This window comes from Betta splendens, chromosome 10 (assembly GCF_900634795.4).
Source record: "Betta splendens chromosome 10, fBetSpl5.4, whole genome shotgun sequence".
In the NCBI taxonomy this organism is placed as follows: Eukaryota; Metazoa; Chordata; class Actinopteri; order Anabantiformes; family Osphronemidae; genus Betta; species Betta splendens.
Genome location: NC_040890.2, coordinates 19,352,354 through 19,376,449, shown reverse-complemented (window position 1 = coordinate 19,376,449; position 24,096 = coordinate 19,352,354). Strand labels below are relative to the sequence as shown.

The 24,096-nt window shown below is 46.6% G+C and overlaps 3 protein-coding genes and 2 long non-coding RNA genes across 7 annotated transcripts; 2 read left to right on the top strand and 3 right to left on the bottom strand.

Annotated features, from left to right (window-relative positions):
* Positions 1-87: 87 nt before the first annotated feature.
* g3bp1 (GTPase activating protein (SH3 domain) binding protein 1) lies at positions 88-6,173 on the bottom strand. Its single transcript, XM_029165056.3, has 12 exons — positions 6,032-6,173; positions 3,930-4,043; positions 3,746-3,827; positions 3,368-3,541; positions 3,200-3,290; positions 2,845-2,935; positions 2,328-2,571; positions 2,139-2,243; positions 1,697-1,814; positions 1,483-1,608; positions 1,205-1,314; positions 88-1,111 (listed from the first exon to the last, which is right to left on the bottom strand). The coding sequence occupies exons 2-12, from the start codon at positions 4,022-4,024 to the stop codon at positions 872-874; spliced, it is 1,476 nt and encodes a 491-aa protein (XP_029020889.1). The 5' UTR covers positions 4,025-4,043; positions 6,032-6,173; the 3' UTR covers positions 88-871.
* Positions 4,790-8,315, top strand: LOC121202536 (uncharacterized). The gene is made up of 2 exons (XR_005898227.2): positions 4,790-5,773; positions 6,530-8,315. It is a non-coding gene; the product is annotated as an uncharacterized LOC121202536 (long non-coding RNA).
* sparc (secreted protein, acidic, cysteine-rich (osteonectin)) lies at positions 7,547-14,798 on the bottom strand. Its single transcript, XM_029165057.3, has 10 exons — positions 14,680-14,798; positions 11,383-11,448; positions 11,175-11,228; positions 10,515-10,602; positions 9,642-9,763; positions 9,441-9,561; positions 8,656-8,789; positions 8,392-8,540; positions 8,162-8,310; positions 7,547-7,955 (listed from the first exon to the last, which is right to left on the bottom strand). The coding sequence occupies exons 2-10, from the start codon at positions 11,437-11,439 to the stop codon at positions 7,927-7,929; spliced, it is 903 nt and encodes a 300-aa protein (XP_029020890.1). The 5' UTR covers positions 11,440-11,448; positions 14,680-14,798; the 3' UTR covers positions 7,547-7,926.
* On the top strand, positions 13,877-20,708 carry LOC129604703 (uncharacterized). 2 transcript variants are annotated; one of them, XR_008695832.1, is made up of 2 exons: positions 13,877-17,616; positions 20,254-20,708. It is a non-coding gene; the product is annotated as an uncharacterized LOC129604703 (long non-coding RNA). The 2 variants fall into 2 exon arrangements; XR_008695833.1 differs by having other exon boundaries at positions 13,877-17,972.
* Positions 20,709-22,334: 1,626 nt separating this feature from the next.
* atox1 (antioxidant 1 copper chaperone) lies at positions 22,335-23,948 on the bottom strand. 2 transcript variants are annotated; one of them, XM_029165027.3, is made up of 3 exons: positions 23,677-23,948; positions 23,272-23,347; positions 22,335-22,494 (listed from the first exon to the last, which is right to left on the bottom strand). In XM_029165027.3, the coding sequence occupies exons 1-3, from the start codon at positions 23,680-23,682 to the stop codon at positions 22,370-22,372; spliced, it is 207 nt and encodes a 68-aa protein (XP_029020860.1). In that variant the 5' UTR covers positions 23,683-23,948; the 3' UTR covers positions 22,335-22,369. The 2 variants fall into 2 exon arrangements, with proteins under 2 accessions (XP_029020860.1, XP_029020859.1); XM_029165026.2 differs by lacking the exon at positions 23,677-23,948 and having other exon boundaries at positions 23,272-23,377.
* Positions 23,949-24,096: the final 148 nt, after the last annotated feature.

Here is a 24,096-nt window from a genome sequence, read left to right as displayed (position 1 = left end):
CAAATATTTTTGCAGAATAGAAGTGTCTGAAACCGGTTCAATTCTGAGGGAAACCCATGAGCAACAAACCAGACTAAAGCACAAAGCTTAAAACAGTAAATCACTTTTAATTTAGTTCTCTCATCGGCAGGTGAGCACATTTTTAGCATGATAACAGATGAAGTGCATCGGTAGAACAGGATTTGATACATGCTCCAGTCAGACACGTCTGTAAATCCACATTACTCAAATAAAAGGTTTGGCTCTAGACCTGATAGAATAAAAAGATAAGACAGATCCATCGCTAGATACAACGGTGGCAGCAATACACAGGATTGCCCAAGCAGTAAAGTACACGTTCCTTTAAGAAACAGGGAGAGAGAACGCGAAAAACAAAACTAAACTGTGGGTTTTTAATCCCCAATTCAAGTAGTATTTACCCTTTTTCATGTTTGCGTGTTTCTATTCATATTTTTAGAAATTCAAGTTTGACAGACGAAGAAAATTCCAGATATTACATGTGTTGGTGAAAAAAGGAAAGAAAAAGTGACATTCAGGATTCCTCAAAGAGAAAAAAGAAGCAGCGGGTGAGGAAGAAAAAAGAATGAGGTGAAGATGGAGGAGGTAAAGAGGGAGAGAAGGCAGCCGTCTTCACGATGCTGGGACTGGCTGTTAAATGCAGCAGGATGTGGCACAACCCGGAGGTGAAAGCTCAAAAGAAACCGGACTTAATGTAGAAAGAATGAGGAGACGAGAAATCAGGATGCATTTTTAGCCAATGACTTAAAGAACACATCCTAATTATTATTCCTCAGATGTAAAGAAGAGTTAACACTTGTTTGTCCAATTGGTTCCTGCTGCAGTAAAACAGTAACCACTCAGGTTTGGAGCCTCACTGACGCTGGGCTGAGTAGCGGCCCTCGCTGGACCCGGCCCCACGCCCCGCGCCGAAGCTGGGCTTCTGCGTCATGCCTCCTCGGCCGGGGGGGCCGCGGGGGCCTCCGCCGCCTCCTATCCTCTCCCTGGGACCTCCAGGTCCTCGCGGTCTCACATCCCTCCTTTCGCCCTCTCTGGCCGACCGGGTCTTCTTCTCTTCCACGTTCAGACGAACGTCACCTCTGAACTTGATGGGCTGAAGAAAAAAAACAGGAGCACATCCATTAACTATGCGAAGAACTGACGGTGGCTCAGTATTTAAGATGTGCACAAAGCCAAGAGTCCTTACCCTGTTGCTGAGGACCTTTTGCACAGGTTCAGAGTCATCAAACACCACAAACCCAAAGTTGGGCAGTTTTCCTCCACTGTTGATCCTGAGATCTAGGACTTTACCGTACTCTGTTTAAAAGAATAAATAAAAATAGCCACTGCAGATTACAATCAAGTTTTCAGCTGGGAAAACTGGCAGTAATTCTTACGGCCATGTAACTTGTGTCCTGTTGTTTATGATTCATCTCAGCTCGTCAATCACCACATTCTTTAGCAGTTTTATCACATTCAACTTACGTTCAAAGAATTCCGTAAGTTCATTTTTGTTCACATCATGAGGGACGTTGCCCACGAAGAGTTGGTGAGCGTCAGGGTACCTGACCGCCCTGCGGCCCTCTGGCTCTCCCTGCTCACCCTCCCGAGCTGAAACAAGCAGTTCAACAGGTCACTTTAACACAAATCCAACATGTGTGCTGGAATTCAGCCGTGCGTACACCGTGTCTGAGGCTACCTGGCCTGGGTCCTCTGTGTGCTGGTGGAGGACCTCCAGGCCTCTGTTCCCTCTGCCGCTGGTCTCTCTGGGGTCTCTGTGCTGCTGTCTGGGGTTCTGACGTCACCTCCACTCTGGGCTGGAAAAAAAGAAAACTCATGAGGTGTCTCGCAGGTTTCATTTTGCCCCATTTCCTTAAAAAAAACACATTTATTTGCATCTTTGAATACTTTGTTTTTAAGGCAAAGTATTTCAGAGCACTAACATTACTGATGGTGTCTAAAGACTATTCAGCCTCCAAATCTGTTGCAGACATCTTTAAACAAGTCTCAAATAGTAAATGCTATAAAAAAAACTATTTGCTTCCAAATTGAATCGAACTTTAATCTAATTGAAAGAACGATTATTCCCTGCCCAGGACATTTGACATTTTAATCTGAAGTTTTAGGTTGTAGCAGCCTACCGGTGCTGTTGGAGTGACTTTGACGACATGTGGGGGGATTCCTGAGACTGGGACAGCCCCGCTGGGAGGGAGATTCTTGCTGGTGACTAGCGCCCAGGAGAACGGCTGCAGGAAGATGAGGAGAGAACTTCATATGGTGACTCCGCTTTCACTCTAGGGACACAGACGATTCTGAATGTTCAGACCTACCCTGTTTTCCTCTGGAGCAGCAGGCGTGGATTCGGCAGCCACAGAGGCAGGTTCTGTCGGTGTGGTGGCGGCAGGGCTCGTCTCGGTCTGCTCTTCAGCCGTGTGTCCGTCTGTCTGTGACTCCGGCATCGACTCAGTCTTCAGGTCCACTACAGGTACCTCGGCCTCCTTCTCTACCTCTGGTTCTGGCTCTGGACTTGCGGCTGGAACATCCTCCTCATCGCAAGGAACCGTCAGTTCAGAACTGCAAGAGTCGAATATAAAGCATTAACAATCTAAAAGCTGGTCTCTGGATATTTGCAACACTGACTGGCTGCATCACACAGGAGGCAGCTCATTCAAAGCTTAACGTCAGATGAAACGTGCCGTTAGTCTGTGTAGCAGGGTTTTTTATTTTTAAAGACAGGCCTTTACAGCCCAGGATATCAACATAGAAAAACTGAAATAGGTCTGACAGATTGATTTACTGAACTGTCTAGAGCATCGAAAAAGAAGATCATCAATCTAAAACCCATACCAGACTGCTGGGTTGTAGAAAGGAGCGGCCTCTTCTGGGGCAACGTCTGGAGAGGGAACCCTCTCAATCTCCTCCACCTCATCCTCAGACTCTGAAGAGAGAAATATGTTTAGAACAGCTCCATAGTTAAATCTGACCCAAAATGGTGCAGGAATGAAAAATGTTCAGCTTTTAAGTTCTGACTGGGAGCACCACAAAAAACAGCACTTTGAATACAGACTAAAGCAACAAGTGAGATCCTTGTCTGTAGACAAGAACAGATTAAGCCACGTTAAAAGAAGAACTAAGCAGATGGTTAAACGCACCAAAGCATGAACAAGTTTCATGCCTGGTAAAGAAAGCGAGACGTTCTCACCTTCTGGAGGCTCAGAATCAGAGTCGCCAAACACCTCGTCTTGGTAACGGAACACATCGTTGTGAACATAGAATTTGTTTGCAACAGTTCCCTGGGAGAAAAAGGAAAAGGCATTTAACAATTTACATTTCATGAAGCTCACTACCAGGGTACTAGGGTTCTACCAACCTCTGGCGCCAGCACAAACGTCTGCATGAACTTCCTCATGGGCTGCATGTTGTTGGACAGCTCGCCCATCACCTGGACCACCACGCCCTCGTTGAGGGTGGCATGAGCATCCACATGCCTGATCTTGGTGTGACAATCTCGGAAACTCAGAGCCATCACCCGCTTATGGATCTCCTGCAAATTCACAGAACAAGTTGGTGAGTGCAGCCTCAACAGAAATGTATTGAGTCAAACTGAAAGTTTCTCAACTCATAAACCTCAAAGCTGTTGACGTCAAAGCTACAGAGAAAATAACTCTCCAGTTTCTTTTTCCTGCTGTGTTAGTGAAGTTCAGTGCCTGTACAGAAAAAGCTGGTTTTCAGGCTAAAGTCTACTCACAGACTGTCCATAAACTGCCTCTACTGGTTTGCCGTTGCTGTCCAGGCCACCATGTACGTAGGAGGAGTTCTTGCCATAAAACCTGAGGCAAAAGATTAATTTGATTTGCAAAATGAAGAAACAAAAATGAAAGAAAAAAAAGCCACTGGCAACATTTGTCTGTGGTTCACGTGACAGCACATACCTGTGCAGGTAGTCAGGGGCCTGGTTCAGGAGTGTGTAGTACTGTCGGACAAACTCTCGCCCGACCAGCTGGGCACTTGGCTTCTCCATCACCATTTCTTTGGTCAACTGGAATCTGATGAGGGGGCGAGAAGGTTCTATAGGTTCATCACATGCTGCCGACAGCCATTAATACCAAGGTATTCTAGCAACACCGTCATGCATAAATCAGGACTTCCCCCTCTACGCACAAATCCCACAAACACATCTTTGAATTTCAGTGAAAGGGCCCTTCAGAGAATTTACATTCCCGAGTTGAATCATGGTTGAGCGCAGTTTGAAGTGTAAATTAGCTTTGATAAACACAACTATCAGATTTCACAGTAGACAATATCCCACTCGTGTTACAAGCTCATTTTTAATCCATTTCTGGACTGTTGAAATGTCAGAGTGAAAACAATGACAAAATTGTGTTAACTGGCTCATGAGTAAACACACAACAGGTCACCCAGGAAACAAAACAAACCCAAAGCAAAATATGCCAAATAGATACAGTTACTGAGAAATGAGGGCTTTTAATATTCTGATGTTTTAGCATCCTCACTTCACCTTTATACCATTATATGGAAATCCTGCTTTAGGTGCATTATATAGCATTTGTCAATAATGAACTGAGATTTACCAACAACCACAACTAAAGCACCTTTTGACTCACTTTAAAATGGTTGGACATTGTGTGAGAAAGGATCATTCAAACTGATTCACATCATTTACATAAAACTAGATCAAATGCATCTCATTGCAGTCGTTTCCATTTTTTTCCTACTGTAGAATATCAATAAGTGCAACGTCTATTACGTTTCCTGGAAGTGTCTCACAAGCTTCAACAGAACCACATTCTTCACCGTTTCCTGTTTCTCCTGTATGTTTTAACGTGGCTGGTGTCAGTCGTGGCTTATGCTGCAGGTCTCTGCCTATCTGAAAACGCACTGGTCCGACCCGATAGACCACGTTGGCTGATTTACGGGCTACGCAGGAATCGAAACCCGTGTGGTCCTGGAAGGTAGAAAAGCCCCAGTAGTAGAACAAATGACCAACTCGGGGCGAAAACGGTGCCTCGGGCTGAAACGGTGCTGGGGACGAACACGGCAGAAAAGGCGGGTAAACATGCAAATGGACCTTCCTTTAATGGACCGTCGGCCACACCTGCCCGGAGCCATCTGTTCTGGTTCATGCGTAGCGACAGCCGCGCAGTGATCCTCAGGCCAAGAACCACGAGAACAAAGTGTTCTCAGGCGAGTGTGGTGTTTGGGGTGATTTCGCTCGAGCAAACCTTTAAAGCGGTTAAAGAACGCGCCGCACTGCAGCAGCCGCAGCACACGGCGGCTCGTGTGAAGAAGCGAACGGGAGAGCGTGGCACCAGACAAAGGCCACGCCGTGCCCGCCTCGCCCGTCACTGCGGCTCCGCACGTCGGTGGGAGCTTCTGGGCGGCACAACGGCGGTTTCCAGATATAACCCGGGCTCAAATGGCAGCCAACACGTACGCCTCGACAGCTGGACGAGCACACGGCCAGAGACGGGCTGTAGCGCGGCACCAGGAACAGCCCAGCACGTGTTCCGGCCGGCGCCCGGCCGCACGCTCCGCTCCTGCCGAGCTGGACTAGCAAGACGGCTACTGAAAAGCCAAACGAGAGCGTAGAACAGAGACGGAGACCTGCTCTGAGGACATAAGTCGACAAAGATGCCAAGCACGGTGGTAAAGAGACGGGAGGGAGGGAGTCACGACTGAAAAGCAGCTAGAGGTGGTTACTCGCGGGCGGTGGGTAAGTCATGGAGCAGCCACGGGAAACCTGCTCACGAACACGGTAACTTTAAGGTCAATATTTCAACGTAACACTGATTTGTGCTAGGTCGTATAACACACAGGAACCGATCTAGTGTGTGGTTCTATCCGCCTGAGCAACGATGCTAACGTTACAGTCGAATGTTGCTAACAGCTACGCAATCACCAGAATGTAGTCGGAGCCCTGGCGACCCATTTATTAGAAAGAAATACGATAAAGTGAGCAAGTTAAACATTTCTAACGAAATTCACTGACCGATTGTCCGAGAAAAGGACTTACCAGTGAGTTAATTGTCAAAAAATGAGTCGTTGGTTTAGAAACTACAGACTTGAATCACCTCAGCAGCTGCCAGAAAAACTAGCGGCTTCACAACGTGCTGGAGTGCTCGCTTACCGGTTTCAGCTCCGCAACCAAGCCTGACGTCCCGCCCCATCAGCATGATTTGGTCCAATCAAAACCGGGTTACACAAAAGAGCCAGCAATTGATTGGCTTTGTCGCCAGACATTTTCTTCAAAGCTGTTTCCCATTGGTCTTATGTTTGCCAGGACCAATCACATTACGGTAACGGTAAAGGGGCGTTGTTTTCATAACTGGTCCCTACCGGTTCGTTTAGCTTGTGCCGGAGCCGCCGCTCCGCTTGGGGGCGACAAAACTGTACTGAGTGTAGCACGTTAGATAAATGTTTGGACTGTTCTGGTTGGAAGTCAACAAGGTGGCAGACAGACCCACTAACAGTGCTACTTACACCTCCCTCCATGTTTCTTCCCCTCTTCCAGCCTCAGCGACACACAGGGTGAGGGAGGAAGCTGAGAGCGAGTGAGTTTTTCTTTTTTTTCTGCTGCCAATGAGAGGAGGGACTTTCAGGCTGTTGTTTCACATTCTACACATCGGAGCCTGGATGACCGGGTGGGGATGGTAACAGGGTGCTCGTCTCTCCAGCCCTGTCTCCCAGGGGACCAGCAGCAGCTCTGCACACAGACAGCGACACTAAACCCACAAAGTGTGTGTTTTGTTTTACAGCGTCTTATAGACAGATTCCAACTATACTAACACCAGTTGAATAGAGAAAAACAACCAGAGCTGTTGGGTTTGTTCTTTTCGCTTCTCTACAGTCGTGCTCATGTGTTCTGTAAAGTCTTAAACTGTAACTGTGTAAAGGGACTTGAAATGAATTTGTGAAATGGTGCTTCACAAACTTAGATCAACTAAGAGTTTGCAGCAGGACAAAGATTTTGAATAGACTAACGAGGGGCAGATTTACCGGCATCACTGCTGCACAAAGGGACAATTCAGAGACATATGATACATGAAAAGAGATTCCTAAGAATGAGACGAGGAAAAACCTCTTATCAAAAGATTTCTTGTGTTTCCAGGTCAGAAATGACAAAAATGTGAAAGTATGGTTTAATCTTCTTTCCAGTGAACATAGTGAAAATATCCTCAGCACTGCAGAAAGAAACGTGAATGCATGCAGAGATTTCCATGTTTTCATAGTTTTTTATTCATGGAAAGAGTTTCGTTACGCTCTTAGTTTCAGGAGAAACAGGTGAAACTGTGAGAAAAACTCTCAGCCTGCGAGACTTTCCCTCTCATCGCATGTTCAAACAATATTTGCTCTGGTTTTGCTTCGAAAATATCAGCGCACATGTGCGTCCTCGTCCTCAACACGGACTCTGTGTGCACAATAAAAATGAACATCTGTGATAGCAGTAGTCAAAGGGCGAGAAAGCAAAATACACAAAATGACAAAATAATGAGTCCACCACCAAAAGAGTGCAAAAACTAAACAGCTGTGTTGTAGAAAGCAAGCAGAGGGAGCATTTATTTAGAAACTTTATTTCTGACTTTACACGTTTGTCACCTAAAGATTATGTTTCAAATCCGTTGCGAATTAAAGCCCTGAACAAATCACAGCACATATAGAATATTGTTAACGACATACATTTACATCAGAGGTCTTTAGTTTCTTACTGGGTGTTTCGCAGCAACACGTGATGTTAGTAGGCTCTCGTTTTAATCTTATTTTAGTGGTTTAGGCAACGACAGGTCATTATAAAAACAAAATACAAATAGTTTGTCATTAGCACCGTTACTGTTATTTTTCTGGGATCAGCGCCGTGTCCCGTTAGTAGCGACTACGACTTGAGAAACTGCTGCTGCTGGAAGGAGGAGCTTAGATGATGAGGTCTTTGTCCACGTCCTCTGCAAAGACACAAAGCCGTAAAAATTTAGTCACGGTGATGACGTCATTTCTGAAGAGCACAGTTATTTATGTTATTTATTGCTTCATGAAGTTTTTCTGCATATTCAGAGGTGTTAGTGTGTAATAGTTTAGACTAACTTATGGCCACACTCTGGCTCCTGATTGGTTAATTGGACAATATACATTCTGGTCTGGTTCTACTCACGCTCCTTGATGCCGAAGCAGTTGGCCCACTCCTCCAGGGCGATGTATTTGTCGTTGTCAGAGTCACACTGCTCAAAGAAGCGGGTGGTGCAGTGCTCCATGGGAATGAGGGGGGCGCGCAGGGGGGCGAGCTCCGTGTGGGTCAGGTACCTGGTGGTGCACACACAAAACCAGACATGAGGGAGCAATGCAATAAGCATCGTGCTACTCAGAACCCGCCCGCTTACGTACCCGTCGACTGGGTGCTGGTCCAGCTGACCGAACTGCCAGTGCACGGGGAAGATGTACATGTTGTAGTTCTTCTCAAAGTCGTGGGCCAGCAGGTCCAGAGAGTGGTCGCCGGCCTGCAGCCTCTTCTCGTTCTCGTAGATCTTCTGGACCTGAGGGATTCATCATGGATCCAAACACTGTCATGTGTTTCTGAACAACTAACAATGGTTCCTGTTTGCAGCCTTAGATCAGTAATCTCATATCGTGGTGTTCATTAGAACTGACCCTGAGCTTCTGCTTCTCTGTCAGCAGGTTGTTGTCCTCGTCACGCTCGTACAGAGTCACCAGAACGTTCTTGAGCCAGTCCCTCATGCGCAGGGGGAACTCGCCCAGCTCGTTGTCCAGACAGGGCTCGATGTCTGGGACGGAAAAAGAAGAGTCATGAGGATGATGATTGAACATCCGGCCCTACATTAGCTCATCAGGCACATCTTCACACATGCAGGGTAGGACCTTGCTCTCCATTTGAGCCTGGCAGCCCTGACTCATCTCACTGAGAAATGTGCCGGCCTCAGTTTAAGCAGTGGAATGAATACAGCCTGCAAGTCTGGGCAGATTCTCCGACTGCTGAGCTGCAGCCTGCAGAGCAGACGTGGCAGCCTGACGCGCCCGTCAATCACGAAGGTCAAGATACTGAACTCCAACAGTAATCAGAGAAATACAGGCAGAGTCAGGCAGACTCTGTAAGTAGATGCATCTGATTCAGATAAGCCTGCTGGAAAATAAAAGTCCACCTCATTCAAGCTATTTTCTCCAGAGTCAGAAACAACATTTACTCCTGTGATGGGTGTGTTCAGGGTGGAGACAATCTCCACTCCAAGAGTCATTTTCACATCCATTTTCACTATTGAACACACAAAACCACAAATCATTCTAAATGACGGTGTTCAAGCAAAGTAATCAGGCAGACGATGAGACAGACGGCACTGAGCTGATGAGTTTCTCGTGTCCCTGCAGGGTTTCGCACCCTCAGCTCGTTGCAGATGCTCTGTCTGAGTGTGACTGCTCACATTTGCAGGGTCCGATGTAGTCGAGGTGCAGCTTGTGGCCCTTCTTGGTTCCATCCAGGGTGCACTTGGTGGCAAAGAAGTGGCAGGAGGTGTCATAGGTCTTGTTGTCGGTGCCACAGATCTGCAGAGTCGGAGGGAGTCGGATCAGCTCCAAGCTCAAAATTCCAGCAACCACCAACATGGTTTCAGGGCGCGACTCACATGCTCAAACTCTCCCTCGGCCGCGGCGCAGCTGGACGGGTCCTGGCACACACACATGGGGCTGTTGCTCTCGTCCACCTCACACACTTTGCCCTTCTTGCAGTGGTACTCCAGGCAGGGATCTGTGAAAGGGTGAGAACACTGAGCTAGTCCAGAAACAAGCAGTGTCCTGTCCCTCAAAGCAGAGATTCACCAAAGGAAAACTGATGTCATTGTTTATTCATCAAAGAGGTCACGGAAAAGAACGCAAACCAGTCAGACGGTGAACCCAGGTTACAAAAGGTACTGTATGAAAACACGAGCTTGTTGATGCTTGGTGTATTTAATCACAGTTTTTACTGGCTGCAAAGGCTACAATGAGCATTTCCATTCAGTTTGTTTACATCCCACAAAATTTCCTCCATCTGTGTTTACCTCCAGATAAGATAAGATAGACCTTAATTCGTCCCACAATGGAGAAATTTCCAGACGCACATTCAAAACGGCGCTGATCGCGTCACACTGTCGTTTCTTACACTACGTCTTCCTCTTTGCTGCGTGCGTTTACACTGACACTCTGTTCTGTGCAGCCTGTACAGTTTCCTGTCTTGCTGTTGTTGCTGGATGCGTCTGGGCTGAGCTGCTGCTTGAAGCTGGGTGGAAAGTGTAATTACAGACTACAACGGCTGACTCTGTTATTACGGCTGTTTGATGTCTAAGTCTGAAGCAGGCGCTGTAGCTGCAGGACAGAGTCGCACCACGAAGCTCAAATCAAATGTTGACACTTGAGTTTGGCACGTGACACAAAACACAATCTCATGTGTGGAGGAACGACGTCCACAGACCAAAGTATGCATGAATGTTCTGGAGCCAGAGTTTGCAATGAGAACTTACTCTCAGCAGCGACGTCTTCATCAACTTCAATGGCCTCATCAAACTCTCCAATCTCCACCTGCACTGGGTTGACCCCCAGCTCAGGCTCCTGGGGAACAGAGGTCAGAGGTCAGGCTGAGCACAGAAACACTTCCTACGAAGGCCGCGACAGGCTGCAAAGCAGAAACCGCTCTACGAGAGTCAGAGTCAGCGCATTTCTCTCTGATTTGTTGCAGCAGATGAGTTTGTACAACATTTGCTCTATTTCTGCACATAAAAGCCACCAAAGCCACTTAAATACCCTGGTTTCAGACGTCTAAACGTCAGCACTGAAGGAGGCTCCTCCCTGGAGACCGAAGAGCCTGGAAGCACTGAGGCCATAATATCCAACAACAACAAGCAGCTGGGTCCACATGTGGTGAAGCCATGAAAACGTAACGGCTTCCTGACTGAACCAGCGGCTAAAATTAACAGCTGTGGGATCTCTGGTCCCGCTGGACCTCGAGGGCAGGAAGCGAAAAGTGTTCACATGAAGGAGCAGCGTTCTGGCTCAGGAATAAATCTGCGCTTCAGCTTGATGAAGATTAGCTGTGGTCAGAAAAACGATTGTTATGGGAGCAGTTGGAAGAAGGTCCACGACAGAAGAGAGAGTTTACAGACACCATGAACATCTGGACTGACCTCAACAACTGGATCCTCTGTTACGAGCTCCTCCACGACAGACTCCTCCTCAGTCTGGAACACACAGGTCAAAGCGTTATAATGGATGAAGGCACAGTGTTTGTATAGAAACCAGGAGTGTCGGTCACTTCCTGAGAAAGTGACTGTTCACACACAGCATGTAACACACAGGAAGCGGCAACAGATGGAGGAAGGGAGCGCAGCTTACGGGAGCAGCCATGGCGCGGCCGGCCAGGCACAGGAGGAAGACGATCCAAACCCTCATCTTCAAGGTCTGAGGACGCAAACAGTGTCACATCAGTGTTCATCACATTCATGTGGATGCCTCACCGTAAAGAAGAGTACGGTCATAAGCAGGAAGCTGCAGGGACGCTGCCCAGCTCCCAAACAGCCTCAGTGTCGCTTTGTTCTCCAGCCGGCGGAGCTGCTCGTAGCTGCACTTCAGCCCCTGAGAGGGATTTTCTTCTTATTGTGGGGAAATCAGGTCGACGCAGACGCGCGCTTACTGTAAAGGACCCAGCGAGTGGAAACGGGTCACGTCTTTGTGAGCTGGTCCGTGAGCGGCTTTGCCGCCGTTGCTCTGGTTAATGCAGCAGATGAGGTCCGCAGCCTGGTTATCTGTTGCCCACTCTCTGAGCTCCATTGTTGGAGGCCTGATGCTTCTCTGGAGGGCGGCATAGGGGCTGCTTTGTTCCCCTCAGGCCTGTGCAGACCCGCTTCAGAGGCCGCGCGGTTCTATCTGATGCTACACGTGAAATCGCTTGAATCGCTATCACACGGGACGATCTGCGTCGCGTGCTGTGAAGGAGACACACAGACATAATGTGTGTTGAGCAGGAGGCTCAGCTGGAAATAATGGGATTGAGAAAACAGAGCCGTGCATAGTTTGAATTCCTGCAGCTCCACGCGAAGGCAGCAGCTCCCGATGAGTCCGAGTCAGAATCATGTCCTGAGAACGAACGGACGACATGTTGGAGCGCACGCAGAGCAAACTGCAGAGTGCAACCACATGTCGCGCTGGGCCGACCGTCACCCCATCACACAGACACGGAGCTCCTTGAACCTGCGTCTTCCTCCGTGTTTGATTTGGAGGAACACCATGTTCCGTCGTACTCGTGTTGGGCTCCGCTCCGCAGGAAGCAGACGACCCGCGAAGGTGACGGAAGCGCAAAACAAGTTATTTAATTTGGAAGCTGCTCCTTTAATCAAACAGGGCTGAGGCTAAAAGGGAAAGTTCAGGCTCATGAAGAGGCTCTTTCTCCTCCTGAATGTATTTGATCTGGGAGGTTAGTTAGGGACTGTAAACTCACTACGGAGGAAAACAAGCTGCATTACAACACATTCTCCTGTTTTGATCTGTTTCGGTCTCTGTCCTGGTTCTGCCTGTTTTTCCGAGGGGCTTTAAATGGCTGCGCTTTGGACTCGTTCTTGTTTCCTCGGCTCGGTGACATAACGCGCGGCTCTGGAGGCCTGGACAAACAACCTGCCGGTCTGTTTGCCAGTAAACAGGGCGGACAAACAGCCCCGCATGCAAAGGGCTGTGGAGAGGTGAGCGCTCAGCGAACAGCCATCTGTTCTGTCCAGCGGCAGCGAGAGCCTCACATTATTCAGCAGGTATTTTTAGTTGTAGCCTGTTTTTACGCAGAACTGCAAATTTGTTCCTTCGTGTTTTTCCAGGCCAGAAACAAGGAAATAAACAGCTTTCTTGTCTTAAACCATATTTAGAGTTTCTACATCGCAGCTCAAATCTCCCCGTCCTCCTCTAGTTGTGGCGTCAGTGGCTCCACCATTTGTTCCTTGCAGCAGCGCAGAGGTCAAACAGGTGTGAGCGCGTGCAGCTCCTCCACAGCCGCGCTCTCGCCACAGGCTGCAGGGAACCTCTTCAGGACAAAGAGTATTTTTCATGACCAGCTTTCAGGAAGCGGAGAGCACAAAGAGCACAATGAAGCACGGAGCTGAGGGGAAATGAAGCGCGGAGTCATCAGACCTCCTCCATCCACTGTGACTGTGCTCATGCTCCACCTTTAAAAGGCCGACCAGACTCCGTGTGCGGTTGCGCTTATTTTACTTCACGTGTTTTGCTTATTACAGTCTTTAATTGACTCCAGACAAAAGTACCATAAGCACTGATCACTGATTACAGTGATTCAGCCTCGTCTGTAATGATCATCTGTTCACTTCCAGCTGTTCTGCTAAGTCTCTGTTGCAGGACTAGGCTGTCGGGGATTAGAGCTTTTAGTGGGATTTCCAGACTGGCCCAGTGCTCCCAGCATTGCTCTCCAACACCACCAGCTCCTCCACTGAGTACCGCCTCAACCATTAACCCAGTCTGAGATGCACTTTCTCTGCTTTTACATTTGAGAGGCAGCAGACAGGTGTGACAGAGCTGGAAAACGCGTGACTTTGATAAAACATCGTCATTTGGATCATCCAAAGATGAAGGTGTGACGTCAGCACAGACACAGCAGGTGGTCTTAAGATCGATCAGCTGTAGCATCAGTTTCTATGGAACTCTGGGTCCGTTTGGAGCAGGTTTAGAAGGTTCAGGCTGAGACCTGGCTCTGGCATGCGCTGCCATTCAGACCCAATGCTGGTCGCTGAGGTCCCAGGCTGAGCTGAGCTAATGAGCTCTGGCTCTGAATCACTTCTGGTCATGGGGGGGGGGGTCTGAGGTACTGGTTCTGAGCAGCCCAGTACTTGGGACAAACTGGGAAAACCATTTCTACCTCGGAGCTGGTTTTGTTCACAGCTGCATCGCTGTAGATGAACATAAACTAACTCACAGAGCTTTTTAAACAGCTGGTGAGCCGTTGCCATGGCAACCCACATTCCTTTACATGAGAGTAATCAGAGAGGGGGAGTCTGAGAAAAGATGGAGGGAGGGAGCGAGGCAGAGGAGGCTTCCCAAGCTTCTGTTGGAATGCTGTGCTCCCACTCCTCCTCGCTTGCTGTTTTATGTTTACGCTGCAGGATCTGCGTCAACAAACAGGTTTAAACCAAAGAGCTGGAACTTTTTATTGAACTGTAGCATTTGTTAAAAAGCTAAACTCATTGTGGGCACGTGGTTTCTGCATCCCCCTCCTCCCCCTCGCCGTCACTGCCCCCCCTCCCCTCCCCCCTCCTGTTGCCGATGTGGCACACAATACCTCCACAGAGAATGAATCGCTGGACCTCGGCTCGTTTACCTGCAGGAGTGATTTTCTGTGCAGGTGTCGCTGCCACTGAGCAGCACGAGAGTGGAAAACGTACGAACGGCAGCGATGCCTGGGAACTCTTAGCAGGAAAACTGGAGAACAAACGGTGTGGACGCTGATAAAAGTAGAAAGATTGAGTTTGGTTTATTGCAGCCGGATCGATTTCAGACTGACTAATCTGTGCTTTAACTCGGTTCTATCTTCATCACTGAAGCCAAAAGTCAAATTCTTCTTAAACTAAATGCTGCCGTGACGTTTAACCGTCTACAGACCATTCTCGTGTCCAGTCACAGGTGAGTGTGAGCTCCTACCTTCTACCGCTTTGCAGAGCAGGGACAGCAGGAGAGAAGTCAGCCGTGAGCGGTGCCTGGGACGATCTGAGCGCCTCCCTTCTCACAGAGGGCATTTCCAGTGGGACCCCCCCCCCCCCACACACACCCTCCCATCACCCGGCTCCTTCCTGCCTGGGTGGGGCTTCACATTAACTCTCTGCTCACACTGACGCTGGCAGCCCATGGGTCAAAACTAAGAACCTGCCGTTTGGGACAGAAGGGAACTTTTCTGCTGTGTTTTCATAGATGTTCAATGAGCTGTTTAGTAAAGAACATGAATAAGGTTAAAAGAACCACTGTGGACTGATGCTGTTCTATTGTGAATAGAAACTGGAATCACCCTGTTCCTGAGTGAATCTGATCTCTGACTTTATCTTCTTAATATGTGACATTTACAGTATTTCATATTTCATATGTTTTCCTGGAAATGAGACATTTTAGCACCATCTGCAGTAAAATGTTTTAATATTATGGACATGAGGTTTTAGCAGCGACCCAAACACGTTACTGGTTTGTGTTGGTGACGGTGGAGAATGAAAACGATCCCTCAGATTATCAGAGAAGAGGCTGAATGAGGGTTTATCTGCACAGCCTCACTGAACGCTGTTCAGACCAGAAACCTCCAGCTGAGCAGAGGCCTCCACTGGGCTGAGGTGCTACGACTCAATGCTTATTCCTGGAACCTGGCGGGAGTTGCTGCACTTTTCTATATAATGACTGAAGCTGCGGTTTAGCCTCTGCATCTGAAGCTCGTTCCAATCTGCTGTGTTCACGTTCTCCTTTCTCCCTGGGGACGAGGAGCAAAGCCCATGCTTCCTGGACGTCATTCGGCCCATTTCACGGCCAAACACCTGCCGGTCCCTCACAGAATCGAGCTCTGCCGCTCATCTGCCCGTTCTGTGGGTCGGCAGATTGGAGGCGTCTAGCTCCCAATGCGGAGCTGATGTGAACAACAGCTGGATGACAGAGGGAGGAGCAGGAAAAGCTGCGGTGCTACGTGGCGTTTTCCATTCTGCCTGGAGGCCGCGGGAGCAGGGACGGGTGAGGAGACTCACCCTGTCCTCCTCCCACGTCACTGCTTCCCTCTCCCCTCTCTCCTTTTCCCTCACCCGCCCTCTCTCTCTCTCTCTGCACACGTGGCAGCTGCCCCTCTTTGTTCATGTCTCTTACAGACATGATGACGTTACCAGTTGCAGTTCATTGTTTTTGCTTTGTTTAAAGCGCTGCTACTTGATGGACCACGTTTAAACCTGCTGAGATGCAGCATCACTGCTCACAGAGCAACTCCCTTAAATCTGGTAAAGCCACACAGTCGCTGGTGCCACGTCAGACACCAGCGGGTAGCCTACGTAGAACTAGAAGCTCTAGAACAGACCACAGTCGTCTAAACACACACACACACACACACACACACGGGCTGTCGTTCCAGCTGATGAGCCCCATGATTGGATGCGGCAGCTGGTGGCTGTGATGGTGGACGGATGTTGAATGAGCTCATAGTTTTCTGCTGCAATAATGAATGTTTGAACGTCTGTGCACGTGTGTGTGTTTCTACTTTGTGTTTAGCATTTTTACATTGACTATTTGCTCTATTTTATCACAGCTTCTGTTTGACTCAGCTTTGCTTTAGTTCAATCCACAGATATTTCTATTGTTTGTTTTCAATATAAATAACGATATGAACTTCTAGAACTTCATACACTTAAATTAAACTTAAGTCCTGGACGTTTTAAAACCAAATAAATAAACACATTATAAGTATTTTCTCATTCTCCTGTTTGGCATCATGTGCCACCAGCTTCATGTCTTATATCAGAAAGGTAAAAACCTGAGTTAACGTCAGGAGGGATCTGACACGTCACACGCTGGTTTTAATCATGAGCAGATCTAGATAAAATAAACAGAGTCAAATCATCTGAAACTGTAAAACAGACAAACGAAGCAAAGTCAGTTCACACCAAGTGTCTGTGACTACGACTTTATCTCAACTGATGCACATACAAGGTCACACATCATCATAGAATAGAATGCCTTTATTAGTCCCACAGCGGGGAAATCATCAAAATCATCACCGCCCTCACGGCTGCTCCTCATTACTGCCCATGACATTTGCATCCATGCTTAATATTATTTCTTTGTCCATTGGTCTTCGTTTCCTGCCGCCTACATGTGAGGCTTTAACCCTCAAAGGCAGTGAGAGGTGTGAGGAGGACGCAGATGACTCTGAATATAAACAAAGGCCAACGCTCTGTCACTCTGGCCCTAAAATGATTACTGGTGTCCACAGAGGGACAGGCGGCCTTTTACTTTGATCGATGTTTAGCCCTCGGTCAGACTCGGCCTCCTCCTCCTCCTCCTTCTCTTCCTCCTCCTCCTCTTCAACCTCCTGCTCCTCTTCCTCCTCCTCCTCCTTCTCTTCCTCCTCCTCCTCCTCTTTCTCTTGCTCCTCTTCCTCCTCCTCTTCCTCCTTCTCCTCTTCCTCCTCTTCCTCCTCCTCTTCCTCCTTCTCCTCTTCCTCCTCTTCCTCCTGCTCCCCCTCGTCCTCCTCTTCCTCCTGCTCCTCCTCCTGCAGCCAGTCGACACACAACAGCAGTTAAAAGGAAACTAAGTTCTGCTTCTTTTTCTGCTCGTGTGAGTGTTTTTCAAGGTGTAAATAATATGTTTATTCACTGTGCACCATCAAAACTTCACAGCAACCTCAAGACTGAAGCTATATTAGTAGAAGCCTCAAATTAAACTTGTTGGTTTCCAAACCACTGCATCATTTACATTCAGTGTTTTGCATTTTTCAGCTCCTGGCAACTTTTATAGTTTCCATGTCCAGACGTCCAGAAATTTAAACATGAGGGTGAAGTGAAGTAATTGCTTTGTCGAGGCTTCTCACCGGGTACAAACCAGTGGCTGGACTCATCACAGGTGTGTCACATGCACATCACTGTTGTGAGTACAGTATGTAATAATATGTAATAATATGTATGTAGAAGTTTTTTACTGGATGTTTATAAGACTGGCATCAAACAGAAGTAAAGGCTGTGAGGATGTTGCTGTTGATTCGATGAATGTCTCGGTTCAGGCTGAACAGTTTGTTTCTTGAGATCGAGGAAGTCTGTGTTTTCCTCAAAGCAGTCTGAGCGAGCGGCCGTGGATCCAAAACCCTGATGGAGGGTTACAGGCTGTAATTACACCGACACACAGGACAAATGAGCTCACGGCCTCAACGCTGGGACGCCGGCTCAGGCCTGAAGCTAAGGACACGCAGTCGCCCACAAGAGGTATGAGTCCATTCCTACATAGGCGGAAACCAGGAACCAAAACCAGGACCTGATCCAGGACCAGAACAAGGAACCTAAACCAGGACCAGAACCTGAACCGTCCACCTCAAGCTGCTTCCCGTCCTTAAATAATTTGTATTAGCACATTTACTAGGAAAATGGTAGGATCTTTATGCATAAATTTACAAACAGGACAAGCTGTGATACAATAGATGTGAATATGAATATTTACATGAATATTTCCTCCGATGAGCTAACAAAGCCGAACAAAAGTTAAGTTTAAACATCAAATGAAACAACGGCACGTCCTTATCACGTCTTTTAGTGTCTGGGTGAAAACAGCAGACGTCAGCAGGGACCGACACACACACACACACACACACACACACACACACACACACACACACACACACACACACACACACACACACACACACAAACGCACGCACGCACGCACGCACACACACACACAAACACACGCACGCACACACACACACACGGGCTGTCGTTCCAGCTGATGAGCCCCATGATTGGATGCGGCAGCTGGTGGCTGTGATGGTGGACGGATGTTGAATGAGCTCATAGTTTTCTGCTGCAATAATGAATGTTTGAACGTCTGTGCACGTGTGTGTGTTTCTACTTGGTGTTTAGCATTTTTACATTGACTATTTGCTCTATTTTATCACAGCTTCTGTTTGACTCAGCTTTGCTTTAGTTCAATCCACAGATATTTCTATTGTTTGTTTTCAATATAAATAACGATATGAACTTCTAGAACTTCATACACTTAAATTAAACTTAAGTCCTGGACGTTTTAAAACCAAATAAATAAACACATTATAAGTATTTTCTCATTCTCCTGTTTGGCATCATGTGCCACCAGCTTCATGTCTTATATCAGAAAGGTAAAAACCTGAGTTAACGTCAGGAGGGATCTGACACGTCACACGCTGGTTTTAATCATGAGCAGATCTAGATAAAATAAACAGAGTCAAATCATCTGAAACTGTAAAACAGACAAACGAAGCAAAGTCAGTTCACACCAAGTGTCTGTGACTACGACTTTATCTCAACTGATGCACATACAAGGTCACACATCATCATAGAATAGAATGCCTTTATTAGTCCCACAGCGGGGAAATCATCAAAATCATCACCGCCCTCACGGCTGCTCCTCATTACTGCCCATGACATTTGCATCCATGCTTAATATTATTTCTTTGTCCATTGGTCTTCGTTTCCTGCCGCCTACATGTGAGGCTTTAACCCTCAAAGGCAGTGAGAGGTGTGAGGAGGACGCAGATGACTCTGAATATAAACAAAGGCCAACGCTCTGTCACTCTGGCCCTAAAATGATTACTGGTGTCCACAGAGGGACAGGCGGCCTTTTACTTTGATCGATGTTTAGCCACACACACACACACACACACACACACATACACACACACACACACACACACACACACACACACACACACACACACAAACGCACGCACGCACGCACGCACACACACACACAAACACACGCACGCACACACACACACACACACACACACACACACACACACACACACACACACACACACACACACACAAACGTGCACACACACACACACAAACGCCCGCACACACACACACGCACATGTGACGTTTGGCTGGAAGGAGGTCCAGACGGACAAAAAACACTTTTAGCAGCAACTATTTGGCTTCACATTCACGGAACCAAAATGAAGCGAACGAAGCCGGTGCTCGTTCACAGCAATGATGGAGATTTGAGGTTTTAGGCGAACGCAACTGAAGCACAAAGACAAACTGTGAGACTTGAGGGACATTTAATTTGCCTCCATCGAGACAAGTCAACGTTGGACATTACCAGAACTTGCCCAGGTCCAAACCCAGCGCCTCATGCATGAACCCCAGCTAAGAGCAGCAGGAAGCCGGGCCTCATGACAGTGTGTGGGGCTAACGCTGCTAAATGCCAACGTGCTCCTAAATGTCACAGCAGCACAATGAACTTTAGTTTCCAAGAAAAGACACTCGCATTCAACATTTCTCTGATCGACCAATGGAGTTCATCCACTACAGCTCAGCCCAGGGTCAAACCTGGCTTCACAGTGTAATTAATCTTCTCTTGTGGCCATCGCAGCCTCATTAATGTCAGCATTGTGCCAGCTCAGCTTCACTGTTAAAGCCACACAGTACCCGCATGTTACTGGATGTTTTCATCTGCCTTTATCAGTTTCTATCTCACGGCTCCTTCCTGTCTGCTGTGCTTTTACAGGTCCCTTCACCATAAACACAACATTAGACTGCAGGGGAAGGAATTCCAGATACCCAGAAGCAGGAAGGCCATCCAAACGCAGACGAACTCTACAGCAGAGACTCCCAGCGAGACGAGAAGTCGGAGGGTCGGGTCATTGTTTGCTCTTGTCAGTCAAACGGCACATTTCCGAGCATGGCTTCACCTCCTGATGATGGGTGTGTTGGTTTTGGCACCGTGAACAGGATCTGACAGCCCTGACTACCGCTCCCCCACCTGACCACGTTTAACTGGACAGAGTGTGACAAAACAATGGTAACGTGCTAATGACATCATTAACAAGCCAAAGACACAAAGGCAGGTGGGCCGAGCAGAACCAGCAGCTCAGAGCAGCTGCACTGTTCATTTTCATATATATATCACTCATCATTTTGTGTTGTTTGTTTTTCTTGAGATGAAATAAACATTTCAAACCATCCATGAAGCCAGAAACGCTTGTTCCCCACAGGTGAATGAGCAGGACTAAACCTACAGGACGCTGCTGTGGGACTGACAGCACCCCGGGTTCACTCATTAGTTTGCACATCTTTATGATGAATGTTCAGGAAAATGTTTAGCTGCTGCTTCCTGCAAAGGTATTTTATTCTTCCACACGTATTTGCTTCAGATTCAAATTTTAATTTTTAAATAACAAAGGATTAAAAATTAAAGGATAAATGCTTAATTTTGGCACCATGAGGACTTTTTAACTTCCATCTCTATTTGTGTTTTCGCATGACTCAATGTTAGATGTATTGCTCAAGGGCGCTTTGACACTAATGGTCAAACTGTGACTGGTACCTAAAATATCCTGAGAAGCTAAAACACATTGCGATGCCGACCCTGTTTTTACTGACCTCTGGTGGTTCAACCACTCACTGCTGAACTAGAATGGGTACTTCATCAAGTCGTTTTGCAATTGCCACAGACATATTTTACGGACACTGGTCTAATTTTGAGTTTCAGTAGCACTGATAGTTAACGCTTTCTTTAGGTGCATCCATTGTGCAGCAGGAATCTGAGCTGCTGAACCTTCAGCATCTGATTCTCTCTCTTTATCGGCACCTGTGAAATGTTGCCACGGTGACAGTGAGCAGCAATGGACCAGCTGCACATAGGAATGTTTTTATGACTAAAAATGCACCGATACACTGTTCATTTTGTTTCAAAATAGATGAACAAAGACTCTGCCAGAATGAGTACCCCACCTGTTTTGTGTGGGTGAAGGTTCCTCCACATAAAGTCAACTGAAACACATAAGAGGTATAACTGATTTTAATTTCTCTGTGCACACACACACACAACGATGGCCCTGGGAGGCTCTATCTTCATTTCCCAAAGGACACTAAGAGTAGTGAATTATTTTAAGTGATTAAATAACATTTGTTAACAAATCTGAACACATGTAATTTCATCTATGGCATTAGTGTGAACAATAGTGAACAAAAGAGGAAGTTTGCAGATGGTCCCAGAGGAGTAGAAAGACAGGCTGAGCTCCCCCAAGTCCAGAGCCGTAGATATCGTCATGTATCAAGCCTCCAAAGATCACTTTAATGATCAGAGCCAATAGTACTGACCTGTGTATATTACCTATAGTCCAGAGGGGGTAAGAGCACGGAATGTACTTATGTCAAAAGAAGCATCTTGTGTTTTATTTTTCAGATGAAGATTTATAAAAGTAAAGTCAACACTTCTTCAGAAAATACAAAAAAAAATGACCAGACGAGGGAACACAGATTTTTAAAAACTACCACTAAAATACAGATGTGTAGAGGAACATGCTGGACAGAGGCATTGTGCGAGAAACAGCTTACAACACTTTGATGGGTGCATTTTTTTAGATTGCTCCTGACACGAAGACATTCAGTTTCACTCTCTCAGTTCAGTTTTTCTAAAAAAAACAAAAAGACAAATACATAATGAAAAAAAGTTAGAAAACTCGTAATGAACACAGTCATTGAATGGCTCCCTGATCACCCTATTTGTTTATATGGATCGTAAACTGTGGAAAAATAAATCAGTTTAACTGGCAGTGAGAGAACAAACTTTATGTCTGTACCCACCTTCATGTCATCAGCTCTACATGAAGTCGGTTCCTTCATTTAGTGCCGTTGTACTTGACTTCCTTTCCACATTTCTTCAGTGTCTCCATGAGTAAATCCACATCTTTGTCGGACTCAATCCAAACCAATTTCTTGGGCAGGTCGATTTCAAACTTCACATCTGTGAAAGAAGAAAACCAACAGATTAAAAAAAACATTTAGGACACATAAATGTCATCTCAAAGGCACTTTACAATGCATAAAAAAACTTAGGAAATATGAAAGTTAAACTTCATAGAATTACATGTACAGTAATCCATTTTCCTCAACTGGTTGCAGTGTGATAGCACTGCGAACAACAAGCATAAATAAAACAGCAGCAACATTCAAAAGAGGACTCACCTTAAAATTCTTATGACCCTCTGATGTGCTCTGAAGAGTATCCCTACTTTAATATACCTCCTGTAAATGTGGATGCTGTAGCCAACCACAGAACAGACAAGTGTTGGCTGAATCTCAGAGCCAAGAGGTCACAATGACGTGACACAACCTTCTTTAAAACTGCACTTTGACTGGTTTCAGAGAATACAGCCTCTGTCTTATCTCCAATACTGTGCTATACATGTACCAGCAAGAAGCGCCAAAAAGGCAATGGTGAGGTTATAAATAAAATAATCCTAAACTAATAATAAACTAAAACAAAACAGAGTATGTGTTATGTAGGGTTGATTTTATAGATGTAATTAAGCAAATGAAACATTATTTAACTACAGTGGTTAAACTAAATTAACACGAGACCCATATTAAAGCTTACCTGTGCTGTGAGACTGATGTCTAGAAATTCTTAGTTACCATGAGCTACTCTATAAAACTTAATGGGACTGTTGTGTATTGATCCATGCAAGCCTGCAGAGGAGTCAAATCTTCAGGGTTCTGATGAAACGGGTCTTGGACTCACCTCCCAGTTTGTTGAGGACTCTGGTAACAGCGCCTGAGCATCCCTCACATGTCATCGCCACCTCAAACTCGTGCTTCTGTGGGAGACACATCGGTTTGTGTGATGTTAACCCGAATCTGAGATCTGTCCCCTGATCCTGCGACATTAAACGGGATCTGCCTCAACACTTAACCTAAACTAAACTTACTGAGAATTGTGAAATTCTAATGCTGACTTTACAGCCGGTTGTAATGAATGGTTGGTGGGTCGAGTTCATAGAGGCAGATATCCAAAACCCGCATTATCACTGAATCAAATCATTGTTAACCTAATCATGAGCAAACTCAAGGCAAGTTGGTTAACGCTAGCTAACATTTCCATAAGCTAACACTCACAACAATAACACAAAATCACTCCAGAACTTACGGTCATGGCTGCAGTGGTTCTTCACTACTTTCTGTCAGACGACCGATGGACTTTTGCCTCTGATCGACTCACGAGGTCTGCAAATAAAGCGAATCCAAACCTTAACAGCACAACGGCTCAGCTAACGGTGACGTCTGACGTTCACCGCCGGGTTAGCTTAGCAGTGTCAAGCTAACGCTCAGTTATAAATGTAACTGTACGAAGATATGGACTTTGTAAATGTTAGCCTTGTTTATCATGTGCAGTCTACTTCCGGTTATGGGTTTATGGGGAATGGGGGCTGGTGATTGGTCGAGAGCCCGTAAAGAAGGCGGGCTGTTGTTTGCGATGCCCGCGACGTGTTGAATCGGCCCGAGGACGAAAAACCAAAAGTAAATGCAGTTGAGAAAATGAAAATGAAATGTTGAAATGAAATGTGGC

Excerpts from the sequence above, each read along its gene's own strand:
- g3bp1 (XM_029165056.3), bottom strand. The coding sequence starts at position 4,024 with ATGGTGATGGAGAAGCCAAGTGCCCAGCTGGTCGGGCGAGAGTTTGTC. Across the intron at positions 3,542-3,745 it reads AGGCAGTTTATGGACAGTCT|GAGATCCATAAGCGGGTGAT; the intron begins GTGAGTAGACTT and ends GTGAATTTGCAG. Across the intron at positions 2,572-2,844 it reads TTCTACAACCCAGCAGTCTG|TTCTGAACTGACGGTTCCTT; the intron begins GTATGGGTTTTA and ends CGACTCTTGCAG.
- sparc (XM_029165057.3), bottom strand. The coding sequence starts at position 11,439 with ATGAGGGTTTGGATCGTCTTCCTCCTGTGCCTGGCCGGCCGCGCCATG. Across the intron at positions 9,764-10,514 it reads TGAAGACGTCGCTGCTGAGA|ATCCCTGCCTGGAGTACCAC; the intron begins GTAAGTTCTCAT and ends ACCCTTTCACAG. Across the intron at positions 8,790-9,440 it reads CTACATCGGACCCTGCAAAT|ACATCGAGCCCTGTCTGGAC; the intron begins GTGAGCAGTCAC and ends TTTCCGTCCCAG.
- atox1 (XM_029165026.2), bottom strand. The coding sequence starts at position 23,362 with ATGTGTCTCCCACAGAAGCACGAGTTTGAGGTGGCGATGACATGTGAG. Across the intron at positions 22,495-23,271 it reads AGTCCTCAACAAACTGGGAG|ATGTGAAGTTTGAAATCGAC; the intron begins GTGAGTCCAAGA and ends CTTCTTTCACAG.